At 49.0% G+C, this 26950-nt stretch overlaps 1 protein-coding gene across 1 annotated transcript; it reads left to right on the top strand.

Moving 5' to 3' along the window:
• Positions 1–26027, top strand: LOC144731471 (uncharacterized). The gene is made up of 11 exons (XM_078612532.1): positions 1–117; positions 1386–1470; positions 8668–8967; positions 10492–10612; positions 11306–11469; positions 12866–13023; positions 16757–16901; positions 17097–17134; positions 17587–17644; positions 19556–19685; positions 21395–26027. Exons 1-11 carry the CDS (start codon positions 91–93, stop codon positions 21699–21701), a joined length of 1533 nt encoding a protein of 510 aa, XP_078468658.1. The 5' UTR covers positions 1–90; the 3' UTR covers positions 21702–26027.
• The last annotated feature ends 923 nt before the right edge of the window (positions 26028–26950 follow it).

Genomic DNA, 26950 nt, shown 5'->3' on the forward strand with positions numbered 1-26950 from the left:
GGCAATCTGTGCTGGAGCGGTGTGGCTCAGGCAGCAGCAGATAAGGGCCCTCTCGCTCTGTCGCTCTCTCACGCCACGCGCTCGCTGCCCATGGAGCCCGCGAGAGCGACACGGAAGGTAGTGAGCGCTTCTGTACAGACGGCTCCGATTGCAAGCTGCGTGTCCGAGGAGCCTACAGAGATGGCCAACGTCGAGGTCTCCGATAGTCGCGGAGAGATTTCCATTCGCGGGGCTTTCGAAGGAGACTAAGGTGGTTCACCGCAGGGAGCCATCGTTTTTTTTTATTTTTGGGGAGGGGGTAGGGGGGGGTGCACGGCCACAATCGCACCCCCACCCGGAGGGCTCGACTTTAAATCCTCCATTGATGAAGGAGATGCGTCGCATCGACCTGTCCGGTGTTCTGTCTGTCGTGGGTTGATGGTCGATTGCACCGGCGTCTTCGAGGCGTGGTGTCGAAGCCGGGGAGGGTGGTTGCGATGTTTAGGTCCGCGAAACGAGGCGTTCGAGTTGCCACTATGGAATGAGGTGTGAATTCAGGGGCAAAATTGCATTTCGACCCCACGTCATCTCTCGATGCACGGAACAATGGACACTTTGCCCTTGGACGTGATGGAACATTCCGTCGCGAAGTCAAAATAAGTCCGCGTGGTTCGGTAACTTGACGGTGGTGGAACAGAAAGGAAAAAAAACTTTTGGCAGCATGGAAGCGTGACATTACTGGGGCCCGGTGCGCGCGGGCAACTGCGGCAATCGAGCCGTGCTCACGATGTGTGTACGTACGTTGAACTTCTTTCGCACCGTACGTAGCCAACCGTGCTACTCGGAGGTGCGCGGAGTGACAAACGAGCTGTTCCAGCGAGTGCACGCCGTCTGATTTTGCGAATTAATTTTATTAATCTGCTCAGGCTCGGATTTCAATTCTCAAAAAAAAACACAGGACAGGGATAGTACTTCGTGCGATCTATTTTTATCGGGGATGTTGCCCAAGTTCCTTCTCCGTTCACACTTAAATGTGCCGCCACCTTCTTGAGTTGGATTGGCACGGTTTGCTGCGTAACGTGCGAAACAGTTCGACATACAGGACGACTACGTGCTCAGTACGTATCCGTGAGTGTCGATCTCCAGACGTGGCAGTTGAAACAATCGGAAATGCAAATCAACCCGCCGTCTTGATTTCTACCTTCGCTTCTTGCAAGACATTTGACCAGCGTGGACGAGGGGCCCTTGACAACCTCTTGGAGTGGGGCTTTTTTTGGAATTTCGCTCAAGTGTGAAAGCCCTTTTCCGGCAGCAGTGGCATGAGCGAGCAATTGCCGGGCTGCAACTTTATCGTTCATATTTACGCAAAAACACACACACGCGTGCGTGCATCTGTCTGTTTTCAGATGGAGCAGCTGTTGGCGGTGTTGCTGTGCATCGTGTCGGCCGTCTGCCATTCCCAAGCCAACAGCAGATTCTGCCCCAATGCCGGTGAGCCGGATCATCATCTGTCAATGTTTGTTCTGTCGCAAAAAAAAAAACTGCGAGTCTGTTCAAAAGAGCACCGCTACGATAAGCCTCGTCTCGTTGATTATTAATGCGGCGCTCCGGCAAAACTGAGGACGCACGGGTGACGGGGGCTGCACTGGCTTTGGCCTATTTGTGTTTTTCTCTCATTTATTTAGCGTTCGTTTTAACTTTCGTTTCACTCGTAATTGCTCTCCAACATTCCGGTGGGCTGAAGTAGTAAACTAATTGGCGCGTTTTGTTTCCGTGACAAATCCCTTACTGGTTGGCTGTGTCGGGTGGTGGAGGGTGACGACACAACATTTATACGTGACTTTACCGATTTAACCCCAAAAACCTTTATCATCAATATTGGTCGCGAAGGCCTGCTACGTGTTCAACTTTCATATCACTTTTACATTACATGTCGAGGACACACATGCCAGGGGCAAAATTGAACCTGCCAATAAAAGTGCGAGTGGGCTTGGGCAGTACACATCGCTGCAAGGGACGGTGACCGATAATACGGAGTGACGGGCCGGCCATGGAACGGAACTCCATTGGAGAGGACCTCCATTGAGGAGAGGGAACATTGCATTCGGCTCGTGCGCAGGTCCCACGTGGATCGTGACATTGCAGGATCGCGAGATGTGGCGGCGGCTTGGGGAGGCTTTGATCCAGCAGCGGATTGAGCATGGTTGACGATTATGTGAATCTGTCGATCGCGTACGTACGTACGTACGTCTTCTTTGGCACGGTGCGTAACCCAGCCGTGCTCATCGTGATACGTGGAGTTTCGTAACTTCAGAAAATAAACATTTAAAATCTAAGAAAGAAATAAACAACAGTTAAGGTCATTAGGGTTACTCTGGGGAAACATTTCCTCTTAAAGATTACATAACATGCATGTTATTATATGTTATCAGGGCGTAGCGGCCAGTCTAACAAAATGTCAACATTTTATTTCCCCTCAGCGGCAGTGTAATATATTGTGACTTTCCGTGTGAGTTTCAAATAAATTACGTAACTTCTTTGTAAACGGCAGCTCTCTTAATCTGCTAACAACGTTTCTTCATATATATATATAAAAACTACATATAAACCCCAAAAAACAATGTCGCTTCTGCCCTTAATGCCGGGGGTCAATTCGTGTAACCGCGTGTACACCTCCGATTGGCACGGGTGGCTACGCACGGTGCAAAAAAAGTTCAACGTACGGTGCGTTGTACATACAGGGGGCCTGCCACGGGTGACCGAGCGAATCGAGCCACTTTGCGCAACTAAAAATCAACAAAAGGATTTCAGGGAAAGTCCGCCGTTCTTAATCCACCATTGGATGAAGGCCTCCACGTGCCACGTTTGCGTTGACGCCCGTGGTGGCCATAAGAGTCGTTGAGGTTGTTTGTTTAAATGATACTTCGTCAGTGTGTGTTAGTGATGGGAAGGGGAGGACATCACCTGCTCTGACATGTTTGCCTCTGATGTTATCTGTGGTTGAGATCAAACTGAGGTCACTGGGTTCAAAGTGCAGCACGCAAATCACTGTACCAATGCCCTACCCTCAAAATCAAATACGCGTAAGCGCTTTATTTATCCTGGCAAGGGAAAGGGCGGCGCGATGGTAACATGTGTTCCTCACAGCACGAAGCTCCTGGGTTAGTTTCCGAACTCGGGGGTCTTTTTGTGTGGAGCGTGTATGATACAGGGTTTTTTTGTGGTTAGATCGCGTAAATATGTGTCGTTAAACTCGCCACCACCCGACACAGCCAATTAGTAAGGTTTGTCACGTATTGGAATGTTCTGTTTACGTCACAAACCTGACTAAATTTCGTGACTGCAGGAATTCATATTCTTGGTTCTTTTGGTAAAGTCACGTAAATAAAAAAGAATTTTTTTTTTTATATAAAATAAAAATGATAAAAATAAAATACAAATTAAAATATTTTTTTCCTATTTACGTGACTTTTACCGAAAGAACCAAGAATAAACCTTACTAATTGTCTGTGTCGGGTGGTGGCGGGTTTAACGACACATGTATATTTACACGCTCTAACCCAAAAAGACCTGTATTATGGTTGATATTGGTCGCGAAAGCCTACAGCGTGTTACATTGGAGTGTGCACGCTCTGCCCCTGTTCTGCATGGGTTTCCCTTCTGGGTTCTCTGGGTCCCCCTGCCTCCCCCCGCATCTAAACTCACCGTTCAATGTAACGTGTATTGGCCAAACATTCCAGTGCTGAAATATATCCTGAAAATGACTGACTGCAAAACCTTGCCAGGAACCTGCTGAACAAGTGTCTGGAGACTCTGTGAGGCTTTCCTTGATAAGCGTGATAATATAAAAATTATCTCTTTTACCGGAAAATCGATCATTACGCAGGGTCACGTGTTTTGTTATAATTTAACGATTTAATGATTGTTATCATTAAATGAGTTATCACGATGCGGTGATTTTGTTTGAATAAAAACTAAGCACTGTGGCAATGGACACCAGGAACTCATTGAGTTTTTTTGGGAGGGGGGTTTTGGACCTCGTCTATAAAAATGAAACTCCGCTTGAAATTTTTTCGGAAGTTCAGTTTTGGAATTTATCAAATCTAGCACAATTTATAGAGCGGGGAAATCACGCCCGATGATAAACACGGGTAGAGTACCCACGTCACTCGCTATTCTTGTCCAAATGTAAATCCCACGCCACTCCACGTTTTATTTTCGTTGTGCTTGTCGCAACGTCAATCTTGTCACGTACGCTACAAAGATCCCCTGCGGTGCATAGCCCTTTGAGGCTGTTGGGGCAAGTGGTGAGAGTCTATGAAGGCCGCCACTGCGCACGATAGGGTTGATGTGCCGAGCATCGCTCCCCGCCACTTTTGTTTCCCCAGGTCTTGTTTACACACCGCATCATTTACGCATTTAAGAGACACACTCACAGGAGCAACGTAGCTACCACGAATTATTTTGAAATCTATTATCGAGGAAAGCCTCCCTCGAGTTTCTAGAATCTGACGTTTGCCCATTCGATCATTGAGTGCTTGGCGGCATGGGAAATTGGATTGGAGAAAACTCACGCAATTTGAGGAAATAAAACTTAAAGCTCTGCACATATTTATTGAAGAATTTGTCACTCTAAAGTAATCTTCTGGCCGCCTTGCAAACCCTTGGATTTGGCAACATCACAAAATGTGATACAATAAGTTAGAGTTTACTAGAGACGGTGGTGGTTAAGTTCATGTACACACGTGTACATGTACACACGTGTACATGTACACGTGTGTACATTAACGAACAACTGTGAAGGGCCTTAGATTTACACAGACATATTTCGGCTTACAAGCAGCGCGATGGAGTCGACAGCTCTATGTTTGTGTGTGTATGTGTGTAAGCTGTGTTGCCATGTGTCAGATGGATTGAGTAATGTTTCCCGCAACCCGTGTGATATATGAACTCTGGGTGAAGTTTGTGAAACAAGCGGCGATATTTCAGTGGCAGAAATGTCGCGTATACATATTGGCTTCAAGCGGTTGAACTTTACGTAGCACGCAACATCCAACGGTATAAAAACAGCACACAAATGTAAGGAAAGGTTGAAACATCGAGTCTTTCTTACCACACAACAACAGCGGCAGCTAAACGACAGAGGCATAGTAAATGTGACATTTACGGCCTCCAAAAGGGCTGACTGAGTAAATGTAGATGTGGGCTGTCATTGTTGGGTTTTCATCCCAAACCTCCCAATGCATGCCGGCCGTTGGGCCACGAGGCCAATGGCACGTGACTGAGGTGTTTGTCACGGGGGAGGAAATGGGAGTATCCCAGAGGCAGAAAAAAAACCGTGATTTTTTTCCGTCTTGTTTGTTGTTGCAACTTTTTTCACATGTCCAGTTGCCCCCCAACTTGTTGCCCCCAACTTGTTGCCCCCAACTTGTTGCCCCCAACTTGTTGCCCCCAACTTGTTGCCCCCAACTTGTTGCCCCCAACTTGTTGCCCCCAACTTGTTGCCCCCAACTTGTTGCCCCCAACTTGTTGCCCCCAACTTGTTGCCCCCAACTTGTTGCCCCCAACTGGACATCTGTGAAAAGAAAGCGCTTCGTAGCTTGTCGGATTCCTCCAGGATTCTGATTCTGAGGGGACAGCTCTCGTCACTGCCGTCTCCCTGCCTCCACGCAGCCCCCACACCTACAGCACCTGGCAAGCCGTGGCAGTGGCCACCGATCCCATAACTGAGGGGGGGGGCAGAGGGGGGCAGAGGGGGGCATGTTACCAGGATCTCACGAGATTCGGAACATTTACCCTAACTCTGTCACGGGCAAAAATGTGTGTTCTACCATAAACTGAATATATACGGAGTGAACAGTGCAAACAGAGATTCAGCTGCAGATGCTCATCGCCAGCATCTGCATCTTTATTTCGAGTGGAGAAATCCGACGAGTTGCGACGGCCTTTACCACGAACACATATTTTTCGTTCTCTGGGCGGTCAGAGATGGAGACGCTGCGGTTTGTTTTTCATATTTAGTTTGCGAAAGAAGGCTCCGCCTGCTTCTGCTTTCACGATGATGCGCGCTTCTTCGCGGGGGGCGGTGGGGGGGGGGACGCTCCTTGTCCCTGCGTCCTCTGTAAACACCACCTGCGTCCCAGTCATCCCCGACTTGCGGCACGCAGAACACTCGCGGAAAGGGGTGGAGAAAGAGAGAGAGGGAGGGGACGATTGCCTAAGCGCGTGCCACTCTCCACCCACGGTGGTGGTGGCAGAACACCGAGCCCAGCCGCCCGAGTCGCGCACTCTGGGCGACCCCTCGCCTTGTGTGGAAAGAGGCGTGAGAACGACGTTTAGGTCGGGGAGAAAAACTTCATCGTGGCTACGGAGGGCGGTGGGGGAGGGAGGGAGGGGCCCATCTCTAAATGTGGCCGATGACCACATCAGCCGTGAGTGCGTGCGCCCGCTCCCACCAGATCTTATTAACTAAGCAGCGGTTGAGACTGAAGACTCGTTGGTTCTTTCGGTAAAGTCACGTAGTTAGAAATGAAATAAAATAAGAAACGAAATAAAATAAAACAACCGCAGCAAGAACATGCTGAAGTCGGCTTCAGAGTTTTCTTGCTGTGGGTCCCACCTGATGAAGTTCACTTGTGTTGCGCCCGAAACGTCGTGATCTATTTTATTTTATACCTACGTGACTTTACCGAACGAACCAAAGAGTACGGAGTGAAATCCCACGCCGCACCGTACTCACGCGGGGTCGCAAGCTACGCCGCCCACCTTCGCCAACCCAAACTGACCAGCGCGGTGAAGTATGGTCGAACTACGTCCGCGAACCGTGCGGTGCTGGGAGGCCGGCCATCCAACAGCGCATCAGCAAAGGGCTGTCAACGTGCAGGTCATTTGGGTTATTGGGCCATATCCGTCATCAGGCTGGGCGTTGCGGGTTCGTGAAGGCAGGACGCAAAGGCCTGGGGGGCATAGACATACAGTACAACACCGCTTTATCTGCAGTGCGTCTTTGCTGACCGCCACGTAGTCCCGTAGCCTATGACAGACTTGATTTGAACTTTCGTGACTGCAGGAATTACTCTTTGGTTCTTTCGGTAAAGTCACGTAGAAAGAAAATAAATTAAATAGTAGAATACGACGTTTCGATTGCAACACAAGCAGTCGTCATCAGGTAGAAGTAAATTTGAGAGAGAGAGACAAAACACAGACACGGAGACACACTATGTTGTGTGCCTCTCTCTGTGTCTCTGTGTTGTCTCTCTCTGATTGTGTGTCTGTCTGTATGTCTCTGTGTGTGTCTCTCTCTGTGTCTCTGTGTTGTCTCTCTATCTGCTTGTGTGTCTGTCTGTGTGTCTCCGTGTCTGTGTTTTGTCTCCCTCTCAAATTTAGTTGTACCTGATGACGATTGCTTGTGTTGCAATCGAAATGTCGTCTTCTATTATTGATTTTATTTTCTTTCCACGTGACTTTGCCGAAAGAGCCTATAACAAGTTTAACACGTAGTAGGCTTTGGCGACCAATATAACCCAAAATAGAGGTTTCTGTGGGTTCGATCGCGTAAATATTTACGCAGCCTATAACAAATCAACGCGAGTGGCGATCGCCCATCCGAGCACGATCCCGTCTCAGACCAGCCCGGCTTGCAATCCGGGGCGAGCCGTTATTATAAATGACCGTTGTTGTTGTTCGTTGTTGTCGTTACGACTTACTACCCGCCAGGGATGTTGGGTGGCCAACGCGCGCTAGAGCGTTGGCCACTCGTCCCGCCGCAGGGGAGGGGTTAACCGAGAGAGACGCTGCTATGTGCCGTTCTCACCGCTGAACGTCCTCATTCTGCGTGGCGCGGGGGCTGCACATCTGCTTCACGCTTCCCCATTTTTTTGGGGGGGAGGGGAAGAGGCGGGGGCGGTGGGGAATCTTACGGCCCCGTTGGCTCACGCTTCATTAATTTCCACTGGTCGCAAAGACGGCGTGTGACGACGTGCCAGGCTGTACGCATGTTGAACGTAGGAACCACTCCCCCGCCTCCCCCCAATAAGGTCACAAATCGTCGTTGTAATTGTGATTGTTGTGAATATTGTGTCCGCTGTTACCCCACACCTCTCTGGACACACGCGCCACCGGTTGCTTTTGCCTCCTCTGGTTGAAGCTATGCCGGGAGATTTTTTTTTTTAACCAAATTAATTGACGTTTTTTATTTTACAAATATATTAATGGAATTTTCCGGATGATCGCTTTTTCGATCGGCACAGGGAAATCGATGCCAATTCCCGTAGAGACTCCCGGAAAATCCGGGAGGGTTGGCAACCCTGCGCACCACCGTTGCCACGGGGCAGCAGCATCCCACTCGAGGCGTCGTCGTGTGAAATAAATGAGCGCATTTACCTTCTCAAGACCCCCCACCCCACCCCCGCGCGCACGTCTATTGAAGCTCATTGGGCCTCAACTAAGTTTCCATTGAGATTGAAGAAAATGACTGTCAAGAATGCCGGTTGTAGGGTAAACTCAGGGTGAAACCTAGAAAACTTCCGATTAGCACGATTGGCTACGAATGGCGCGAAAGAAGTATGACGTGCACGCGCACACACACCACATACCAAACGCAAGAATCAAAATCTGCGTGTGTCGCTCATTCGCGAGAGCGTTCCGTAGCGCCGGGTTCAACGCCGTCGTTTGTCCCTCGCCGGCCAGACCTGGTGAGCCCCCACACGAAGTTGGCGCTCGCCGACACCGACGTGGAGCTGAGCTGCGTCCCCGGTGGGGCCGGCGGGGCCGGCGGGACCGGTGGGGCCGGCGGGGCCGGTGGGGCCGGTGGGGCCGGCGGGGCCTCCGTCCGCTGGACGCTCAACGGTAGAGTCCTGGAGGAGAATACGACGACGAGCCGCGGCGGCGGCCTGCTGCTTCGGCGCGTCACGCCCAGCGACAGCGGCCTCTACATCTGCCACGACGACAGCATGCGCTTTCTGCAGCAGGACACGCTGCTCGTGGGCTGTGAGTCAGCCGAGCCGCGGCTCGGCGTCTGCCGACGGAATTGGGCGACGGAAAAATTCACCGGCGAATTGGGTTTTTTTTTTGTTTGCGTGGTGTGAATAATTATAAAAGTTGAATTTTTTTTTTACCTCGAGCTGTCCAGGGCTGAGCTCCTGAAAATAAATCCCCCACCTACACTCGGCGTCAGGGCAAGCTGGGGGGTGGCGGGGGTGGAGTTGGGAGGGGAGTCCCAGAAATTATTCCACGACAGATGAAGCCCTAATGATCACTTTGAGTTGACAATGATTTACAACTACCCACCAAACCTCAAAGTGGGACCTACGAGACGATGACATTATCGAGCCTGAATAAAGATGTAGACTCATTATTTAATGGGTGCAATTGTGAGCAATAGCCGTACCAGACATTGGTACATCTAATCACCACAATCATTGGTGTCACTGCAGCTCAAAGACTCAGTCCTACAAGGCATGAAGTTGAGCTTTGTCTCTTGCAGCAATTGAGAGTAGGGTTCAAAGGTTGCTGGTCCGTGACCCCAGATGCACTTGAGCAGTGTGATGGAGGTGTACGCTCTACACGGCCTGATCTGAAAGCATCCAAAGACTCATAGCAGATCGTGCTCAGGCAAGAGCGGCTCGCTCAAGGGTGGGGTGACCAGCTCCTAACACAGGAGATGTATTATAGACATACGTGCACCGAGAAGGACCACGATGGCAACTGGCTGTACAAAGTATGTAATTGTACATGAAAATGTTTCATGAGTTCACTGATTAGCTGATCTAATAATGTCGAGAGTCGGGAAAAATGTGCACCTTCACACAGCACACATATCGTTCGAACAGACTTAAAGTTCCACACGATGTCATCGACTAGTCTAGGACTGTGACTAAAATAAAATGTAACGCAATTGAACACTGGTGAGCACCAGCAAGCGACCGCCTACTTTGCTCAGTGAAGGGCAGTGGCATAGCCATGGAGTGTGCAGGCGGTGCAACTGCACCGGGGCTCACGGAACAGAGGGGCCTGGGCACCGGGCTACGAAGTGAGGGGAGGAAATTGGACATGGGGCCCGAATTCATTCCTGACGATGAGGACCCACGCCTACCAAACCAGTGGGAGGTCGCTCAATCTCTTCTGCTGCGCCCAAGGTCTAGAAATGTGGACTCCCTGCATCTATTTGGCTCCAGGCTCAAAACCTTCCCTCTCTCTTATGGCTGCCTCGTTCTCTCTGTTCAATAAATACACCCCACCGCTTGTGTAAAGCATCTTGAAATTTGGTTGGCTTTAGACACGATACAGATCAAAATTGAAGTGTATTGTTTCGTACGGAGAACTATTGACGTACACGGAGACCCGTAGACTTACGCAGAGGCCCATCGACCCAGGGACATTAACACTGCGCCATTACGCCCCCCACCCCGCCGCACACCCCTCGATAGATGGGGGGCACACATTGCTCACTCGTGCTCTGGAGTTAAAATTACATTGAAAAAAAAACCTACCACGGTATGTCTGTGTGGGCAGACCTCCCCGAGAAGCCGACGGTCTCCTGCCACAGCAACAACCCCCACTTGATCGTGTGCACCTGGGTACCGGGACGGCACGCCGACCTGCCCACACACTTCAGGGTCAACACGACGTTCGCGTGAGGCTTCATGCCGCTCACACAGCACCTACGCAACCCACCGCCACTTAGACCCCGACCCCGCCACCGACCTTTGGTCATCCTCGCAGCAGCAGCGGCTTTTTTGGCCGGTCATCGAACAAGGACGGTCACCGCATTGTGCGGCGCGCTTCTGCGGCCGTCTGGAATGCTCTTCCTTCCGATATTATGAAGCCACTCGGGCTATGCACTTTGATATCATCAAGATTCAAAACGCATTTTCCTTACAACTCGTTTTTGTGTCTAGTTTTTTGTCCTTCGCCCGCACCTCCGATTAGCATGGTTGGCTACGTACGGTGCGAAAGAAGTTCAACTACATACGTACAACCTCCATAGGCGCTCGTGGCGCCTGGAGCGCTCTAGAAAGGACAAGGCGGGCAGGGCTCTGGACAAATTAGTCAACATGAAGCAAGCAGTGGCGGCCAGTTGCTCTAATCTTTGATGGGGCAGTGCCCGCACCACAGTATCACGGTGGGGTGGGGGGGTAAAGATGACACCTTGCCTTGAGCAGTCATATTGTCTCGCTACAGATTGTCTCATTCATCACTCGTCGTCACTATTGACCGAGACAACATAGCTTTGTCGACGAACATTTTCCGTCGACGATTTCCTTCGTCAAACGAACGGACTGTTGTCCCCCTCCCCCCCGCCCGTAACGTGGTGCGTGGTTTGCAGGAAGACGCGCGTGGAGTGTTGGCATGGCGCGGACTTGCCCCCAAACACGTGCCACTTGGCGGGAACATTAATGGCGTACGGCAAGTACGTCGTTACGGTGACGGCCATCAACCCGCTGGGCTGCAACTACAGCAATTCCTTCAGCTTCTTCCACAAAACAATCTGTGAGTGGTCCGTGCTCACTGCACTCACTCACCGCACCACCCCATTCCCCACGCATCTCTGATACGCACGGTTGGCTACGTCCGGTGCGAAAGAAGTTCAACACACACGCACACACAGGTGTTCCCACTGCACCAAGCTGCCGGACACTTCCCGTAAGAAGAGCGCAAAAGTGATGTCATCACATCTATGCCTGTCTCGGCGTCGCTGTGCGCTGCGTTGCGCCACTATCCAAATAGTTAACCTCGCATTCAATAAACCTTCAGAGCCAGGGTGAACATCCGACTCCAACGTATTTCATTATTAGAACGAAGTAAAACTGATGGAAAAACACAGCACAAAATACAGCATTTGTTAATACTTGCAATATCAATACAATTAATGAAAACTGCAGCATCATAACATTGTGTTAGATAACATGAATCTCAATAATAGGTCCTGGATGGACCAGGCACCTAGATTAGCACTGAATAGCTATACAACAAGAGAATAAGCTACTGTGTTCAATAAGGTCATGTTGTGTAATCACCATACTGCAGCCCAAATGTACAGCGCTGCACATAACACTTAACTGTTGATGAGATACTTCTTCATCCTTGCTCTCAAGAACACATTAAAGTTACATGGGCACAAGTCTGGCTTGACTTATCCAGCTATAAATAACATTCACAATAATGCAAGTGGCAGGCTACGTTGTTAACTAGGCCTCATATTTATCATAAGCATTTAACAACATTACAATGGCATTTACAGCATTATAACGGAAATCCTAACATTATAACAGCATTCCCAGTATTATAAGAACATTAACTTAGAGACAATGCTTCTTAAAGTCCCATAACTAACTAATTGTCCCTTTATTTTGTACTCTTTGTAATGGCTGACACCCCTGCCTTGCCTCGTGGCTTCGAGACCCTTAACTCGTAACTTCCTGGTCACGTGACCAAACTCAACACCATCATATCAGGAAGTTCCTGTATAAACACACCCCCATATCTGCCGTGGAGCAGAACAATGCCTCTATTTAAGGAACGAAACAGGTGGACTTCTCCACAAATCGGGCTGTCGCCTGGTAAAGCTAGTTGTAATTACTGGCGAAATGTCGTATTCAGATTGTAAATGTTGTGGCTTGGCTCTCCAACACACCGGTGTGCTGTAACGAATTGTCACGTTCTGTTTACGTGACAAACCTTACTAATTGTCTGTGTCGGGTGGTGGCGGGTTTAACGACACATTTATACATTTACGTGATCTAACAAAAAAAACTACATTATGGATGATATTGGTCGCGAAAAAGCCTACTTAGTGTTAAACTGATGATGTTGTTTATTTGTTGTTGTCATGCACGTGGCGGGTGGTTGGCTGGTTGGTGGGTGGCAATGGTGGAACCGGTCTCAGTGAAGCCGGATCCCCCCGGTGATGTCGGCCTGCGCTGGACCGGCAATGCGCTGCACGTGAGCTGGAGCTACCCGAAGACGTGGGTCGAGGAGGCCGACGCCTTCCCGCTCTGGTTCCAAGTATGCTACAAGACGGCCATGTCCCGGGTGTGCAACGAGGTAATTCACGACGACGACGACGAAAACAACGTCGTCATCGCTGATGTCAACGGCAATCATGAAGTCATCAACGCCACGTGAAAAACACAATTGCCAAAATCTTTGCCACCGCTAACATCAGCACCAAAGAAAAAGATCCCCCGTTTAGTTTTTACAGACTGTTTGTCTCCCTTGCACAAGCATCAGTAATACGAACACCCACTGGTATAAAGGAGGTCGTGGGTTTGATATGAATCCAGATACCTGTATATTTGGAATTTGCATGTTCTCCCATTGGTAGTGTGGATTCTTCTCCGGGTCCTCCGGTTTCTCCCTCCACATTTAGAATCAACAACGTGCGTTTAGAGTATTTGGCTGCTATTAATTTACACGTGAAAACTTCGTACAGCTATCATTTGTGGCCAGGTCGCTTCTGAAAAAGAGCTATACAGCTCAGTGGGGCCTTACCTGGTAAAATTAAAATAATTGGTTCAGTTTAAAATAATCCGGAAATGTGAACACATTTCCGAAATTTACCTGAAACTACAAAAATACGTAATGGTTTTTTTGTGTTAAAATCGGAAACTCTCGAAAACGTCCGAATTGCGCCCTCATTTATTGCAAATTAAACACAGCTTTGCAGAGGTGTGGACTCGAGTCATGTGACTTGGACTCGAGTCAGACTCGATTCATGAATTTGATGACTTGCGACTCGACTTGGACTTGCATAACAATGACTTTGTCCCACCTCTGAGATGTGGACTCGAGTCATGTGACTTGGACTCGAGTCAGACTCGAGTCATGAATTTGATGACTTGCGACTCGACTTGGACTTGCATAACAATGACTTTGTCCCACCTCTGAGATGTGGACTCGAGTCATGTGACTTGGACTCGAGTCAGACTCGAGTCATGAATTTGATGACTTGCGACTCGACTTGGACTTGCATAACAATGACTTTGTCCCACCTCTGAGATGTGGACTCGAGTCATGTGACTTGGACTCGAGTCAGACTCGAGTCATGAATTTGATGACTTGCGACTCGACTTGGACTTGCATAACAATGACTTTGTCCCACCTCTGAGATGTGGACTCGAGTCATGTGACTTGGACTCGAGTCAGACTCGAGTCATGAATTTGATGACTTGCGACTCGACTTGGACTTGCATAACAATGACTTTGTCCCACCTCTGAGATGTGGACTCGAGTCATGTGACTTGGACTCGAGTCAGACTCGAGTCATGAATTTGATGACTTGCGACTCGACTTGGACTTGCATAACAATGACTTTGTCCCACCTCTGAGATGTGGACTCGAGTCATGTGACTTGGACTCGAGTCAGACTCGAGTCATGAATTTGATGACTTGCGACTCGACTTGGACTTGCATAACAATGACTTTGTCCCACCTCTGAGATGTGGACTCGAGTCATGTGACTTGGACTCGAGTCAGACTCGAGTCATGAATTTGATGACTTGCGACTCGACTTGGACTTGCATAACAATGACTTTGTCCCACCTCTGAGATGTGGACTCGAGTCATGTGACTTGGACTCGAGTCAGACTCGAGTCATGAATTTGATGACTTGCGACTCGACTTGGACTTGCATAACAATGACTTTGTCCCACCTCTGAGATGTGGACTCGAGTCATGTGACTTGGACTCGAGTCAGACTCGAGTCATGAATTTGATGACTTGCGACTCGACTTGGACTTGCATAACAATGACTTTGTCCCACCTCTGAGATGTGGACTCGAGTCATGTGACTTGGACTCGAGTCAGACTCGAGTCATGAATTTGATGACTTGCGACTCGACTTGTGACACAGCCAACCACTAAAACCTCTGACGCAGCAGCGGATCTTCAGAGATGGCCACGGGGGGATGTTGTACCCACTCAGCCTCCCCGCCTCTTCCAGTTGCAGCCATCGTGCCGGGGACCACAGCGCGGAGTCGCAGAGAGATACACCGTCACCAGCTACGAATATCACACACCACAAACACTGCTACAGAAACGTATGTGATCTACAGATCATCATCATCAACCGTAGCCATTTCACTGCCGAGATGAATGCCTCCCCAGTTGTCACCGTTGCACATCCGATTTCCCGGACCTCTGATTAGCATGGTTGGCTACGTACATTGTGACAGAAGCTCAACATACGTACAAACATACGTCTCTCATGGTCTCACAATCATGACGATGATTCGTTTTTGATCACTCGTCCTTCACGCCAGAGGATCTCAGAGTGGTTTAACACACGCTAAAACGCAATTGTTTAAAAAGGTAAAACTGAAGAATGAGTAAAACAAACAATTGCTTTAAAAGACGTAGGGTTATCTTTTTTGTTGTTATCCAGCTCCAGCACGTGAGCTATTAATATTCGTGGTTCCATTTCCACAAATGAACGTCTCGACCACCGGCCCTTGGCCCCACCTCTTTATTTCATCCTTTTCATCTTGCTCCACCTTCAAATGACTGCCCTCCGTGGCATACACACTGCGCCACATTTCTCAGTTGTGTTTCCTCCGACGAGATATCTGCGATCGTTTGGCGAGCTTGTCGAACAACTTATCGTCCGTGGCTATCGCCTCGACCCTTACTTATCTCGAGCCCCACTTTTGCAGCCTTTCCCTGCCAATGAGCTCCGAGCGTTCTTTCCCCACGGGTTGGTTTTCATTGGTTGTCGCCACCGTGGGGCGGAAAACGGAAAAAAACTAAATCTTCGCACACAGGACAAAAAGCTGCGGCCACGGTGGAGCTACGGTGTCTCGAGCAAGTGGCGCGAACCACCGGGGCCAGGCAACTTCAGGGCAGGCAAACGGTCAACGTCGACAATTAAAACGGCAAATTCCTCTTTTTTTGGCTTCCTAAAAGAAAAACTTTCCCACCGCTGAATAACCAGAAACATTGCCAACCCTGGCGCCTGAGCAAGTCGCCCCCGATAATGTCTGACCGTGTACCACGGGTGGTTGGCAAATGCTAACGACGATTTTCTCGAAGCAATTTATCTCCGCGTAAGAAATATATTGCATAGCAAGGTTAGCGTGGTAGCTTTTTAACATCGATAAACGAGGGTGCAATTTGTAAATTTTCCAGAGTTTTTGATTAAAGCAAAAAAATCAGATTACGTATTTTCCTAGTTTTTAGGGCACTTCTGAAAATGAGTTTGCAATTCCAGATCATTCTAAACTAAACAACTTTTTTTAAAATTTACCAGGTCAGGCCGACTGAGCTATATGGCTCTTTATCAGAGGTGACCTGGCCACAACATGATGGAGTGGCTTCTTGTTTGGAAATGTATCGCAGCTAAATACTCTGAACGCGTGATGTTGATTCGAAGTGTGGAGGGAAAAACCGGAGGACCTGGAGAAAAAAATCTATGCGACCACGGGGAGAACGGCACCCCAAGCTCCAAATATAGAACAGGCATCAGGGTAGAGGCAAACCCACGACCTCCTGTATACCAGACGAGGTAGTTAACTTCTCGCCACCGTGGAGCCCTCGTTCTCATTCGCCCTCTTCCTCTCCAGCTTTAATCTTGCCACCCTGTTCCTTCTTTATTGTTTTTTTTCATGCATGGCGCCTTGAGGCCTTGTGAAAAGCGCCCAATATGTGCAAATTATTATTGCTACTCTGCTCCACCGAGCGATTGAGGAAAATATCGAGTAACAAAATAATGTTTTGGTGGCAGACGAAGGAGGCACTCGTAATTCGCGGATCGCCGTGTCATCGTGCGTGGCGTGCCATGCAGGGCCCCCCTCTGGACGCCACGGAGATGAACGTCACGGACGTGATGCCCAGCAAGGCCTACGTGGTACGAGTGCGTGCCTCCGACAAGTACACGAAGAGGTTGTGGAGTGAGTGGAGCCCCGAGGTGCGGATCGACGCCGACAAAGGTAGCCGTCGCCTCGCCGGGCCGTTTGGCGCGCTCGATTTGCCGAACTGTTCAGTGCTGATGTGGACTTTGGCGAGCGAGCCAGTGGATGGCTTCAGTAGATTGGTGATCATGTGCAATGCTGCACGGTGACTCTTCAAAAAGGCCGTGGGTATATATATATATATCTAACTGTCTTGCTTGTGTGCATTTGTAGATTTGCTCATGTCGAACGATCTTGATCTCCAATTCAAGGTGAGGCCACCGATTTAACACAAACTCCATGGGTTTTCTAACAGGGCCAATTTAAGCGATAGGCTGATAAGTTTTTAGGCCCTTGTTACCACATACCAAATTTGAAAGTTAACCATTTCACTTGCTAAAGTTTTGAGAAAATGAATTGACAGCATTGCTGCCTTGAAACTCTGCCAGTGGTAAAATGGTAAAAAAAATTAGAAGCCTACCACTAAATTCAATAGGGTGGGCAACTATGTGATAAGACTATATCCTTGCCATATAAACGTGGAATTTCCACTACCACCAACCACCTCAGGGGTGCCAATGGAAATGAATGCTGATCCGTGCCTGTTGGAGAACGTCTACCTTTTTCAAGATTGATTGAACCTGATTGGAAAATGAATTGAAAATATTATTACATTCATAATAACCACAACACTAATGCGCTCGCAAATATGTTTTCTCTAAAGCAGACGCAAACGACGACGCCGTTTACTGATGAAGAGTGGTACACTTTCAGCCGAGAAGGTAAAACCAGATCACAAGCGTTCATTTACAAGCCGGGAGCTTTGTCGCGTAACAGTGAGGATTCGTGCTCGTCAGATGCTTTAAAGAAATTCCACCTGTAAATAACGAGATGACCCCCCCCCCATCACAACGTAATAACAGCACGTAGGTAAAAAAAATTAAATTAATCAAAGTAAAATAAAACAAAATAAAAAATAAAAAATCACGACGTTTCGGAAGCAACACAAGCCTCCGTCTTGCTTCCGAAACGTCGTGATTTTTTATTTTTTATTTTGTTTTATTTTACTTTTATTAATTAAAAAAATGTTTACCTACGTGACTTTACCGAAAAAACCTAAGAATATGAATCCTTGCAGTCACGAAAGCTTCAAATCTAGAAGTAATAACAGCACTGGCTGGAAAACCACAGGTTTCAAATAACAACAGAGACAACGTAGACAAAAAGTGCAAGGCCTCTGCACTGACGCAAAATCCATCTGCATTTCCTGAAGAATTGCACTGTGGTCATTTTTAACGAAAGGACCACAATGCACGTCTTCAGACAATGATGGGTATTTTGGTATTAAGCACAATTGCTGGGTGGCTTTAACACATTTCTGTCATGTTGTTTGATGAAAACATCTAAAAGCACCTTACAAAACACAAGACAATGCAAATACTACTATTACTTTCTCCCTCACACACTGGACACTCACACACAATACAATATACACAATCTCAAGCGGTACTTTCACACAGTATATTCACTGGCGGAGCCAGTGAGGGGTGGTGGCACGTTCCCCCCCTAATGATCCGATCAAAATCCATAATTTCAATTGGATCATCGGGGTTTATTAGTAATACATCGGCATTTTGCGACCCCCACTGCCACTGTGTAGCATATTAGTATGTGCCAGGGACTCTATGAGATAACAGGACAATAGTCTGAGTCCATAATTGGCGATAAGTAACGGCAAAGCAGTTATAAGTGACTCAGAATTGTGCGCAGTTGCGTATACAGTCCACGACTTCCCTGAAGGCATCAACGCCTTCAGCGAGCGCGATGCCGATCACACGACGCGGTTCGAATTCGACCCTCGATCGATGGCTGCGCCATCGCCGGACACGCGTCGAATAAAAACCAATGGACAAGTCCTTACTTTCTAACAACTCCTCTATCATTTTTCATTGCTGGAGGGGTTGCCCCCCCTACCTGAAAATCCTGGCTCCGCCATTGAATATACTCATACACAGTACACTCACAAGCGGATCATTGTTGTGAAATATTCATAAACATTATAGTCACTCAACGCACGGTCGGTTACAGCTGCCTCCGTGTGTGAGTCCGTGTTTACAATCGTTGTGAAACAACTATCTTTGCTGTAATATTAGGAAAACAAGAAATACGAGTCTGGTTTGGCCAACCCAACGAGTGCACGGCGAGCGCTACTGAAATTAACAGTTCGACACACGTCGAGTTACAAATACGACAAGATCTCTCTGTAGGGCATGTTCGACAGAAGTTTCTTCATTATCTCGGAGAGATTCAGTGAGTCTCGGGACTTTTTCAGGAGGATTCAAATTGTTTTGCCCATTTGCTGAAAGTGCGTGTGGGAGTGGTGGCACAGCGGTTAGCGCACTGGACTATGAAACCCGACAAAGACATTTTCAAAGGTGACATTTACAGCTCCCCAGGTGGCCACGTTAACATCGGTGGCAAGTGTTATCCGAACCAGTCATGTACAACCCACCTTCACCACAACCCACATTGACCGGCGTGGTGAAGTATTGTCAAAAATGCCGTAACTGATATGACGTGGGGAAGGCTGTCACCCTGCAGTGGATTGACAAAGCGCTTGTGGAGTATTGTAATAATAGTTCGCGTGACGATTCGTGCTCCCCCCCCCCACCATCTCTCGCGACGACGTCTAGTCCCCCCGGATGCCATGCCAAACACCGGGGCCTTCGCCAACGGGAAGAAGAAGATGCACATAGCCATCGGTTGTACCACCGTGTTCTTCCTCACGACCGTCGTCTTCATCGTCGCCGTCATCTACACCAGGTCTGTCCCCCCCCCCCCCTTCGCCCCCGCAACGGCCGCTCTGCTACCGCCCCCCCCCCCCTCGCAAGCCCCCCTACTGAGCTCCCAGTGGCAATGTCGCTTCATCGCCCGCACCTGTAGAGGAGACCGCATCGCCCCCCCCCCCGCACCCAACATTCTAATCCCTCCAATGGCTTCCAATCCGATGCCAGATCGATTTCAAGATCACACTCACCGTCTTCAAGATCCTCTGTGGGAACGCCCCTTGCCTACTCCCCTCTCATCTCACTCTGCTCCCCGCCACGCGCTCCCCTACCGCCCCGCGCTCCACTCCCTCCACTAAATTTCCCTCCAAGAATTTTCCACTCGCACAACCGAGGCCTTCTGTGGAAGCCTCCCGTTCAACCTTCGCTCAGTGGGAGGTCGCTTACTCTTCCATGCTGTTCCCACAGTCTGGAACTCCCTTCCCCCCTGCCATGTGTGCGGTTAATTCTCTGTTCATGTTCAAATCTAAGAACATTTTAATGCTTGCTTAAGGCCTTCCCAAGATGCGTTTGTCATGAACGTTCTTTGACCATACTTCACCACACTGGTCAGTGCAAGTTGACAGAGGAGAGGATGGGGGGTGGTGGGGTTCAGATATGACTCGCCACTGATGCTACTTCTGGCTGGGAGTGGAATTCAGGTCACGGGCTTCACAGAATAATGCGCTAACTACTGGACCACCACTCCTCCCAATTACACATTGTGAAAACGTAATTAAACGTGGTTATTGAAGACTGGCAATTGCCAATCAGGGGCAGCCATGACAGCTGCCGACAGCTGTCATGGCTGCAGCGGCAACACGAAGCCAGTGGCCATCAAAGCGGACGGCAATGGTAAACTACCTCGAGGTGAAACGCAACGCCAGTCACGCAGACGTGGCGACCTCTAAAACGGCTCACTGCACGGACTGAAAGGCATTTTTTATAGAGTTCCGCAGTGGACCCCACTTCCACCCCGAGAGCCGAACACAGGAACCAAGATCCACGACTTCTTCAACGCCAGTTGGGAAGTCACGCGGCAACATCGCCTCCAACTGGCAGAGTAACGCCCACTTGAGGGCTGCCGATGCGTGCACGTTGTGCCACGTGGGGACACCTGCCAACGGGTGGGGTGGCGGGGTTCCCCTTGGATAGACTGCCTCGAGGTGGCACCACGTGGGGAAGGTGGGGATACGGTGGCGAGATGATGGCTTCTTCTTTGGTATGGCATTTTTAGGGATTGCAACGGATTTTAAATTGATGTCGAGATTGGAGATCCATTTGAGTGCTTCAGGAGAAGCCACGTGGAGTTGTTTCAGATCGCCATTGAATAATCTGATTGGGCAGTCGTTCACGAGAGATGTTAACTACCTCGCCTGGTATGCAGGAGGTCGTGGGTTTGATCTTGACCCTGATGCCTGCTGTATATTTGGAGTTTGCATGTCTCTCTCCCCGTGGTCACAATATTTTTTTTCTGAGCCCTCTGGTTTTCCTTCGGCCGTTATACATTTCCACGTGATAAGCCACTTCGTGGAGCTAAAATGTGTGGCCAGGTCGCTTCTGAAAACGAACTACTTAGCTCAAGTGGAGCCTTACTTGGCAAAATTTAAAACATAAAAAAAAAATTGTTTCAAATATTAAGTGATGATGATCAACATGTGTGGCTTTGCTCTCGTTGTTCCTCGCTCCCCACCATCATCGCTGCAGGAAGAGGCTGGCGCCGGTGGTGTTGGCTAGTGCCCTCCCGTGGAGCGGGAGGCTCAAGCGCGGCGAGACGGGCGAGGAGGACGACTCTGCCAGCGACAAACCCAGGCCGGCGTCGGCATCCGACGCCGGCGACGCCGAGGGGGACGTCTGCCGGCCCCTCTACTCGAACGTGGCTGCCCCGCCTCCCGCGACGACGCGCGAGCAACACCAGTGCGACAACTTTTACAACATGGAGTATTTTTACCGAGGCGTCGATACGGCGGACGTGCTGGACGCACCCAACGGCGTGGTGCACGCGATGGGATGACGGAATTCCCACTCGGCCACTCCAGCGATAGCGTAGCCCGTAGCGAGAGAGGGCGCGCGACCAGTGCCGGATTAAGCTAGTGTGGGGCCTGTAGCATATGTTATACAGGGGCCATAAATAAATAAAAAAGAGAACACATTTAAAAAAAAAATTGCATAGTAAAGTAATTGTTTTTTTTTATTTGCTATACAGACAGATAATACGACAAATCGCTAACCTTAAACACCCAGTCGTTCATAAAAGTTGAAGGCAGTATAGTACTATAGTATTCTTTGGTTCTTTCGGTAAAGTCACGTATAAAGATAAACTAATAAATAAATAAAAATCATTTTCATTTAATTTATTATGTTATCTTTATACGTGACTTTACCGAAAGAACCAAAGAATAATTCCTGCAGTCACGAAAGCTCCAAAATTAAGATAGTACTATAGCAATAGAGCAGAATATAGATAATAATAATAATAGAGCAAGTGCTGAATCACTGAACCGGAATTGATAGCTTGAAAGCATTTTGCGCGGGGCCCTTGAAAGTGCGGGGCCCGTAGCTACTACATGTGTAGTAGCTACTTGTGCTACGAGGATAATCCGGCACTGCACGCGACTCACTTTGTCACGGGGCGGCCACAGAGATCATGCAAGCTGACTCCTGCAGCGTGGGCTTCCCCCGTCGTGTTGAACGGCTCTCCGCCGTTTCTTTGTTTCCAGGTCGTGCCATGCCATTGTTTGGCGCGATGTCCCATGCTTGGCTCCACGTGCTAGAATATTTTTCAAGAACTGTTTTAATTGTTCCTGACGATGATGATCATGTCCCTAGTGATGATGATGTGCCTGATAATGATATTCCTGATGATGCTGTATGTGATTATGATGTGCCTGATGATGCTGATGTCTGATGATGCGTCTGATGATGTGCCGGATGATGTTCCTGATGATGATGATGTGTCTGACGATGGTGTGTCTGATGATGATGTTGTTCCTGATGATGATGGTGTGTCTGATGATGATGTTGTTCCTGATGCTGATGTTCCTGATGATGATGTTGTTAATTCTAGATTTGAAGCTTTCGTGACTGCAAGGATTCATACTCTTAGGTTTTTTCTACGTGACTTTACCGACAAAACCTAAGAGGATGATGTTGTTCCTGATGATGGGCCTGATGATGATGAAGAGGTGCCTGATGATGATTTATCTTCAAAACGCTAACAGCACGTGGGGCCAAACGTCGCGCATCACGCCGAAGAGCGTGTGGCACAACCGGGAAAGCCATGGGAGAGCTCACGTGTATTTAGTCGAATTTTAGGAATAAAAGTGACGTCTAAAAAGTTGCGTTTCGGACTTTAGAGTACAGCACGTCGCATACCCGACTCACTGGGGACTGAGAAATAGGCGGATATGTGAAAATGCGTGATGTGTGAATATCTATAAATATTGACAGTCACATCATTCACATATACCGCACTGGATGAAGGTGGTGAATTGGTCAGGGCGGATATGCGACGGTCGGATATGCGACGTCCTATACTCCAGTGCCTCCAGCAGTCAGCGGTGTGACTGCCCTCACGTGGTCGTCTATGCAAGTTGCCTTTACCGACGCCGTAAAGATGCCAACTCGAATTCCAATTTTTTTAATTTTCTTTTCGGAACCTTGAACCTCGGCGAGGGGGACCGCGATGTGCTCGCAGGTCGCGACCCGCAATGGGTTCGCGCGTTGTCAAAAAATTCTGGCACGGGTCAACAACAGCGGCAGTTTTTTTTTTACTTCGCACGAAGGAACCCTGGTTACTCCAATAAACGGTTTAACACGGCGGGAGATGATTGCTCAGCCCAGATGACCAACGGCCTCTGATGTGTACCGGCGTTCATACGCTGCAAGGACGGCATTGCACTGTCCGTCGTTGTGCCGCAAACGCTCCAATGTTTACGTGCTGGGATATCATGTCACGCTTAACACCGGCACGACAAATTTGACAACGCGATTTGTGCAGCCGCGTCGGAGGTCACAAGACGTGAAATGGAGCGCGCGCACACACGCACACCGCCGCTGGCTTTGGGCTCGCAGGGCATGCCACAGCAGCGCTGTGGATGTGTCGACACCATGGGTTTACATGGACAACCACACAATGTTTAGATACGGTTAAGTTACACCGACAAAATTTAGGCCAAAAATAACGGTATTTTTAAGGCGACAAATGCTGATGATGATGATGATGACTGAACTTCAAAATACCCAGTAGCACTTAGTCCGTTTGGTACTGAGCAGTCGGTCGTTGCGTTGATTTTGTTTTAGTTCGGCCGAAGTGCTCTCATCCCCACCGTGAACTGGGGGCGTGAACGTCGCGCATTTCGCCTGTTATTGGGCGATGGACCACCCAGAGCCATTGCCTCGAGGGCACTGCCACCTTCCAGAGTGCGTCCGTCGCCCCCTGTACGATGATGCTGATACTGCGAGACTCGCCTTATACTCTCATGGATCTCAAGCTTTGCCAGGTGTCATTACATTTTAAATACACTGGATACTAACTACCTTTAGTCCCGATAAGAGGGGCACAAAATGGACTAACACAATATTACAATATTAGCAGTGCGTCAACATTCTTCAACTTAAAATTCCCATTTTTTTTACAAAGTTTTTTTTTACAAAGTTTTTTTTTTTAAAGCCCCAAGTGGTCACAAAAGAAAAAAATGTGTACCTAATGGTGCGTTTACTGGCATCCGCGGCCACATCCGATTAGCCCGGTTGGCTACGTACGGCGCGAAAGAAGTTCAACGTAAAAAAACACGTACATTCGAGGCCTACCTGGGGTTGTCACCTTTTCCACTGCAGACCAAAACCGAACATACGTCTCAGTCAGCCTCGGCCTCGGTAACACTGCAACAAACGGTAATTTAGTGCCAACGCAACACGCGTAACGGGTCAACCGCTGCGGTCAGCACCCCGAGATAAAAATTCCCTCCCCGAATGTTCCGCGTCAAACCTGGGACGGGTGGCAAACCTCGAGCTCTGCGACTTGCCAACGGCAAGCGATATGTACCCGTCGCTGCGAAGCAATTTCAGCTGTCCCAATCGGGTACTAGAGGGGACGTTGTTGAACCCGGCGATCGATGTCTTTACAATTTGAGCACGTTGCCGTGGAAGTGGTTCGGAGCGTGATTAAAGTTGCATCGACTAATGTGTGTTGAACTAAAAAGGCCCTTTTTTGAAATTCGTCCAGGCACATGCTGATACAATAGGTAATCACTTTTTGGACATTTGACCGATTGGTATAAATTACTGTTTGTGGCCACTCCACCACGGCCCCTCCTGTGAAGGTTCCCTGGATTTGAAGCTTTCGTGACTGCAAGGATTCATACTCTTAGGTTTTTTCGGTAAAGTCACGTAGGTAAAAATAAATAATACTAGCTGTGACGGTCCCACCTGATCACGGAGACTTGTGTTGCCTCCGAAACGTCGTGATTTATAATTGTATTTCTATTATTTCTATTATTTTTATTATTTATTTTTACCTACGTGACTTTACCGAAAAAACCTAAGAGTAACGTTCCCTGGGTTGCCTTGGCTGGGAAGTGGGGATTGTAGTCTGGGATGTGTAGTAAGTTAGACCTCATGGACTCAGTTTTGTTGTGATGACTTTTTATGTTGTTTGCGCTTTTTGTGTTGGTGCCATTTCCTTAATTTGTTTACGAATTTTTTTTATTTTGCTTGGTAGTAGAGTTTTCATTTGCTTGGTACGTGTGTGTGTGTATGTTGGGCGATAGGGCGACGGTTAGCGCTACGCTGCGCTACGAACCTGGCGACCCGGGTTCGATTCCCGCTCAAGGCCAACACCAATGACTATTATCTGAACCGGTTCTGGGCCTTCCTTAGTTCGACTCAGCCTCAAATGAGTCCCTGATGTAGTGTGTAAACATCGCCACTAGAGAGACAAAGGCGGCCGGGCGTGGTGCAGGCCACCCACCCCCTCTTGTGCCGTGCTGGCCTTCATAGGTGCTCGCTAACAGACCTTTCCCGTTTTTCGCGTAGCCAATCGCATATATGGGATTTGGTCTTCATATATATAATTAATGTACAGCGTTGTGGGATGCTGTTGGCATGAATGGCGCCGCAATATATTATGAAAGTATTATATCCATTTGTCCACCACATACTGTATATGGTAACGTCCTGGTCGGGTCCCTGAATAAGCCTCTATGGTTCACGTCCTGAGTTAGAGGTTTGGAGGCAGTTGGCTCAAACCGAGCAGCTTCAACCTCGACGTAGCAAAATCGGGGTCTTGATTCAACTCAGCCTGCATTGGCAATTATTAAATAAATGTTTTGAAATTACACCGGTTGTTTTTGTTTTGTTCTTTCCTGCGTGAAAAGTTATTTCACAACGCACTTTTTTTTTACAAAACGGAAATGCCATTTATCAACGCCTACGACCATGTCGCATGGAACGTGCCCGATCTCATCAGATGTCAGAGGCTAAGCAGGCACGAACCTGTACAGGTGCTGGCCTGGACGGGTGACCGCTAGGTTTATGGGGCAGCGGAGGGCAGCGCGACTTACATCCGTTGCCGCACCGTACAATGCTGCGGCGTGTACGCCCTCCGCCTTCACCGGCACGCACTGACCAGCGTGGTGAAGTATGGTTAAATATCCCCCACGATCCACAACATGGGTGCAGGCAATCGTCCAGCAGTGGGAGTAACTAAATGGCTGCACGTGCACCTCTACACGTGTATCTAGGAAGTCTCGAGGCTTCAAAGAGATTCCTGTTTTGGGATATTTCGAGGGAAATTTCTACCCTCGCGAGTGGAGAACGCTCAGAGCCGTCCCTAGGGTGTGGCGAATAGGGGCGGCCGCCCTGGGCCCCGCGCTTTGAGGGGCGGGGGGGGGCGCTGCGACGTCACGGTGTCAGATGTAAGACCTCAGTGTCAGTTTCCCCGGGACCCCCACCCCTCTATGGACGGCCCTGGGAACAAAGACAAAGATCCCCCGTATAGCCTTAACAGGCTGTTGGGGCAAGTTTATTTTAGCGAGTAGCACCTACGAAGGCCGGCACGGCACACGAAGGGTGTGAGTGGCCAGCACCACGCCCGGCCGCCTTTGTCTCCCCAGTGGCGGACATTTACACACCGCATCAGGTACCGATTTGAGGCTGAGTCGACCTAGGGGATGCCCGGTAACCTGTTCAGATAATCGTCACTGGGTGAGCCGTGAGCGCGAATGGCTCGCTCGGGACCGGCGGGTCGCGCGGAGCGCAGCG

The sequence above is a fragment of the Lampetra planeri genome, chromosome 39 (assembly GCF_965212315.1).
Source record: "Lampetra planeri chromosome 39, kcLamPlan1.2.h2, whole genome shotgun sequence".
NCBI classification, from domain to species: Eukaryota; Metazoa; Chordata; class Hyperoartia; order Petromyzontiformes; family Petromyzontidae; genus Lampetra; species Lampetra planeri.